This window comes from Melopsittacus undulatus, chromosome 2, assembly GCF_012275295.1.
Source record: "Melopsittacus undulatus isolate bMelUnd1 chromosome 2, bMelUnd1.mat.Z, whole genome shotgun sequence".
In the NCBI taxonomy this organism is placed as follows: domain Eukaryota; kingdom Metazoa; phylum Chordata; class Aves; order Psittaciformes; family Psittaculidae; genus Melopsittacus; species Melopsittacus undulatus.
The window spans coordinates 52,567,686-52,573,685 of NC_047528.1; the positions used below are offsets into that span (position 1 = coordinate 52,567,686).

The 6,000-nt window shown below is 38.5% G+C and overlaps 1 protein-coding gene across 1 annotated transcript in view; it reads left to right on the forward strand.

The window, feature by feature from the left end:
* The window catches only part of IPO5 (importin 5), a 42,901-nt gene extending 37,119 nt beyond the window's left edge, over nucleotides 1-5,782 (forward strand). Inside the window, exons 24-26 of the mRNA XM_005141123.4 lie at nucleotides 84-312; nucleotides 1,869-2,010; nucleotides 4,818-5,782. Of these exons, the coding sequence (XP_005141180.2) occupies nucleotides 84-312; nucleotides 1,869-2,010; nucleotides 4,818-4,904 (458 nt within the window). The 3' untranslated portion in view covers nucleotides 4,905-5,782. The remainder of the gene's footprint in view (nucleotides 1-83; nucleotides 313-1,868; nucleotides 2,011-4,817) is intronic.
* Nucleotides 5,783-6,000: the final 218 nt, after the last annotated feature.

Sequence of the window (6,000 nt, forward strand, 5' to 3'; positions counted from 1 at the left end):
GGAATTTGTGATAAAACTTGATTGTGCAATAGATAAAACTTGATTGTGCAATAAACTTTATTCTTGTTTTATCTAACAATTAGAGGCGCTTCCATTGCTGGTGAGAGTCATTCAGTCACCAGATGCCAAAACCAAAGAGAATGTCAATGCAACAGAGAACTGCATTTCAGCTGTAGGAAAGATAATGAAGTTCAAGCCTGACTGTGTAAATGTTGAAGAAGTCCTGCCACACTGGTTATCATGGCTTCCTCTCCATGAAGATAAAGAAGAAGCTGTTTATACTTTCAATTATCTGTGTGACTTGATTGAGAGGTAAGGCAAAGTCTTGACATTAGTACAGAAAATAAACTCGTTTGCAGATTCTTTCCTTGCATTCATTTTTCCACATCTGAGAAACTGACAGGTTAATTTGCACATGCTTTAGGGAGGAGAATTTAGAATGTCAGAACTGACCCTTCCACTATGTTGTTGCTTGGTTTTTTTAAATAGTGTTCTTATCCTAACTAATGCCTGTATGGTTTTATTAAAGGAGCCGGGAATTATTTTCATGTTTGTGATGAGAAAGTTACCAGCTGGGAACTTCTACAGAAAATTCCAGGAAATTTTTTGTTATTTTGTTTGCGTGTTAACATTACTGATCAAGCCTTTTTACTTAAGAGCAGCACTCATGTCCTTGCAGCCTTCTTTTCATAACCTTTTAAAGCAGATTTGCACCTTTTTGCTTTTTGAAAGCTTCAGTATCAACAAAACAAAGTTTTTTGTACTATGAAGTACAGAAATAATAGCACTGTACCATGAGTTTCTCTCTATCTGCCTTAAGTTTGTAATAATTTCAGTTATTGCTGAAAGCATCTTGTCCCATAGGTTGTTCTTTAGATTTGTGCTCCCTCCAATAAGTCAATGGAGGAAGAAAAGATAATCTTACAGTCTGGGTACAAGTTGCACTTCATCATTGAGTGGAAGAATGTCAGCATCTGAAACAGTATGTGGGAGCCATGCTGTGGCTGACACCATGTTATATCTTACTAGAAAAATAGAAAAGAAGTAACTTAGATTTCCTATAGTCTTTTCTGCTATGTGAATACCTTTTATCTCTTGGTGCTTTATTAAAGCAAGATGGTAGCAGCAACTGAGATCCCTGAACTAATTATTGTGTAGAGACACTGTAATAATACTGACATGTATGCATATACAGGTGTATGTAGAAGTTGGGAATTGCAGTACTAGCACAGTTTTGTACCCAGCTCTCTGCACGTGTATCAGCCTTGCAATGTTATTTCCCTGGATCTCTGTCCGTCCTACATTCACAGCTTCTGCGTTCCAGCAGTGGTAGGTAGCAGGACTGGAAGTAGATCATGTTTTTCACCCAGATCCCTGGTTGCCAGAACTTCTTTACTCCAACACTTGGCTGGGAAGAGGGAGTAGAACTGCTTGCTTGCTGCCTGTGAGTGCTGGCAGAGAGCTGCAGTCTCTGGTTCTCCCCATGCCAGTAACAGTATCTCCTCCCCCTTGCAGCACTGCCAGAGGGAGGAACAAGCCCTTTTAGGCAGGGTATTTCTGTCACGCTGTTTACAGTTCTGCCTGCATGGAACTCATCCATTCGGTACAGTTAAGAACTTTTTCCTGATAAAGTGTGGGCCGATTAAAGAGTCAGCTGGTTAAATATTAACCAGAGAGGGAACATTCTGTCAGCAGGCAATGAAGCTGCGTGTACTTACTCAGCTGTGTGAAACTTAAATGTAAATAAGCAGCTTTAGAATAAAATATTTCAAAATCACTCCACTTACATGGAAAATGCTTGATTTGTTTCTTTTTTTATTGTTGTTGTTACATATTAATGTGTTTGTATTATGTTTTGATTGTAACAGCAACAACCCAGTTGTCCTCGGTCCCAACAATTCCAACCTTCCCAGAATATTTGGTATAATAGCAGATGGTGAAATTCATGAAGCTATTAAACATGAAGATCCATGTATCAAGCGGTTGGCTAATGTTGTTCGCCAAGTGCAGGTAAGTAAATGCTTGCCTTAGGTATGAAGGGAACATTTGGAATCTGTTTTCAGAAGTTACCAAACTGTTAAGTTTTGAGAGCCTTACCTCCTTAACGAATAGTGCTTCAGCAAGTGATCTTGAAGATCCTTGGACATTCCTTGAGCCATTGATAATAAAATTTGGTAGCATTTGCACTTGAATCTCTTTTGATAAACTTCAGAAGTTTATTAATTTAAAAACAATGCAGCTAGAGGGTTAACATACTAGCCAGTATAGGTTGGTTGTGGGGTTGTTTAATTGTGTTTTCTGAGCCAGAAATTAAAATTTGGAGAGAAATCTGCCTATCTTTGTATCAATGAACTGTACAGTGGGATTTGATCCAGCATATGTATGGTTCCTAGAAGGATCCCCAGCACCCTGTGGTGACCTAATAATACAGTAGAGGCTTGCGAGTTTCGCTAGAGAATGAGTGCAAGCCACAAGTGATTTTACTACTGCCCTCTAATCCAGTACAGATATAGGCAGCTGTTCAAGGTTCTCCTACTTTAGGGGAGCTACCTCAAGGTTCACTTCCTTTATGCCATAACAAATACTTAAAGTGATGGCTGAGGGTGATGTCTTAAGTATTTAAGCAGTACCTCTACAGTTTTGTAAGTGATAGGGCTTATAAGACAGATGTGACCCAAGGCCAGATGTTACCATGTAGACACACTTGACAGTTGCAGCACCTAATGACATTAAGTAATGTGCCTGGTGAGGTGTCCTGGTTACTGCTGGGATAGAGTTATTTTCCTTTCTAGTAGCTGGTACGGTCTGTATGTTGGATTTAGTGTGAGAAAACCACAGCATAAGCATAGGGCTGATAAAAACATATAGAGGATTTGGAGCAGCAGCAGTTCAGTTGTTGTCCATTCTACCTTGCATGCTTTGGCAAAACTCAGGTTCAAGAACTTTAGGAATACTTGATTTTTGGAAAGGATTCACTTGGATGAATATCAGCCTGTGAGATCTGTTATGTCTGGTAGAAATTACCTATTAAAACTCTGAAGGCATAAAAAAAATGAAATCAAGCAAAGTTGCAAAGTGAAAGTGACGTGAGTGGCTGTTTTAGATTCTGACTGACAGACATGAATTTGTACTGTTAGTGCTTAGTTTGGGTATGGAACTTCTGTATTAGGGTATGTGAATGCATTTGTTTACCTTAAATGCTCAAGGTTAGTTGATTTTTAACAATACAATAGCCCATACACATAGAGATCAGTTGTGCATAGGAAAGTCATTTTCTTGGCCAGGAATAGTAGGAACATTAATATTAGAAACAAGATTCCTGTATTGGTAGAATGATTTACATTCAGACTGTGCACCTTAAAGGTCATGGGTTTGGGGTTTTTGTTTTGTTTTGTTTTTGAAATACAATTTTAGCATAGTGTTACCAACCCTTTCTGTCTTCACACGTAGTACTTTGGCTTGGGTAAAGCACTGTAAATGTTTTATACCAGAGTAGGAACTTTAAAGGCTGTTAACAGTCGGCCAGTTGCTGCTGCTGCTGCTTCCCAGGTTCCAGCAGACTTTCTTCTAATGATCTCAGTAAGCTTTTCCACTGCCAGCATCTGACATGAGCAGTGTTATGGTCAGCTGGAATGAAACATAAACTTTTGTCCTCATGCTTAGGTATTCTCAGGCCAGAAATATTTCAGTAGAGTATTAATTTAAACCTGTGTCAGAAATGCTGGAAGAGCACATTTGATTCTGCAATAATCCATTGCACATGGAGAGTCTAAAATGCCTAATGCTATTTAAAAACCCAGACTCCAACTTGAAGACTCTGTTTCCAAGTTCTTTTGAATTCTGTGAATTAATTTTTTTAGTTTTTTTTTCTAAAAAGTGTGGGAGAAAAGGGAATTACAGTAGCGCTGAACATAAATATACCAAATATAAATTAAAGCATTTCTTAGTTTACTTCAAGTATACTGCTATTACAGAAGCTAATCTAAGGACCTGCAGCCAGTCACCTGCAATTTTCCTTTTTCCTATCATCATCCTTCTATAGGGTGCCAGTTGCTTCCAGCTTCTGTTGATAAGTGAATAAATCCTGTTTCCCAGCCTTTTTTAATTTACAGCATTTTCTGGTACCATTAGAGCCAGTCCTGAATGATGGTGACTGTAAAAGCCAACATCTCAGCTGAGGGCTGTGGTAACAGAGATGAATTATACTCAGGAGCAACAAAGTGTGGGTTTACGCTTACCCAGATGGATGCTACTACATGTGTTCTATTCTCTCTGGGAAGTAATTTACCATTCCTTTCACAAGAGTAATGCCATGTGTGGGCAGCATCATTTGCATATACACATGTAGTGTGTGTAGCTTGTCATGATGGAATCACAGTGTTCCCTTCCTGTGAATATGACTGTTGTACCTTTGCCCAAAAGATACTGTTACATTTAGGCATGGTTCAGTTTTGCCTCGATGTTGATCTTCCAACTTGGGTGCAAAATGCAGCAAATGGTTTAGGCTATGGTTAACTTAAAGAGTGTCAATTGTCATTTGACCCACTTAGTTATAGGGAGTTCCCAGGAGTTTCCAATTAATCACTCCACTGCTGTTTAATCAGAGCTCACCTCAGTTTAGCATTTTATAACTTCTCTAGTTAAGCATGTGTAGGATTGTGTAACTGAAGGTTTCAGTCTGTTCTCTTTGGCATATATATGTATATATTTCAGGAATAAGCCCAGTGAACACTGAGCTTTGTAAACACATCAAAATTAGTGTGTGCCTTAGAAGCTTGACAGCCTGCTTAAACACAACTTCCCATTTTGTTTTCCAGACATCTGGACAACTGTGGACAGAATGCATATCACAGCTTAATGCAGATCAACAGGCAGCCATACAGGAGCTACTGAACTCTGCTTGAAGGGCCTTAATTATCATCTGCAAGAAAACTAACTCCAAATAAACGTTTACCCTACTGTTTAGGTTTCTTTTGTTTCTTTTTTGAGTAAAACCAGAACTGTAGTGCGTGTAGGCCATTCTTCTGCAACCTACAGGCAGTTGGCAGCAAGAAGAAGCATTCTTTCAGAACGGTGTTTAAATCTGTTTCTATCCCACAACACAGAAGACATTTCCTGTAAACCCTACAATAGCACTGAAGAGTATTTTTCTAACGGTATAAGCCATCCCTATGATGGTGAAAGGGAAACAAGTTGAATTTTCTTGTTAGACATAATGAATTAAGAAACAGCTTTAAGACTTCCAGCAGTAGATGTACGTTATAACAGATAAACATTTCTCTACATCTAGTGTTAATTGTATTAATTGGAGTGTGAGTCTTGGTAGGGTAGAAAATGTCCTTCTGCCCAACAAGTTAGTAGATCAGAAGATGAAAAACTGAAGACAAACATCAAGCATGAAGACCTCATTGATCGGACTTTCAGATCCCCAAAACAACAGTGACTCAATGAGGAAAGCTGTTCAGCTTCCAGCCCTTGAATGTGAAGTCTCTTTGGCATGTCTGACAGTATCTCATTCACTCCTCAATAAATGACATTGAAACGCAAGAAGCTTGTGTAGAAGTTCAGTGATGTGTGGTTCTTTTCATTTCCTCTTGTGAAAAGATGCAAGTGACAAACTATACAAGTCATGATTTTATATTTGAAACTTTGTATATTATTGCCTATTACAGATTTTACGCGTTTGTTTGTTTCTAACAAATTTTTCACCTAAGTGTGTAGTATGGGAAATTAATGGCATTCCTTTTATGACAGTAAATTTACGTATCTTGACTTAAAGGTGTTTCTGGTGTTCAGATGCAATTTCACTGCCTAAGTTATACATTATAAAATGTAGTGTTGTTCCAGCTGCAAATGTGCAACATGATCTGGCAGCCACTGGTACTGTTACAGGAGCCTGTGTTTTGTTTAAACAATCCTGTAGCTGATGGCTTGACCTGAAAGAATGAAAAAACTTTCCAGGACTTTTTGGTATTGCAAGAGCAATATTTACCAGCTGTC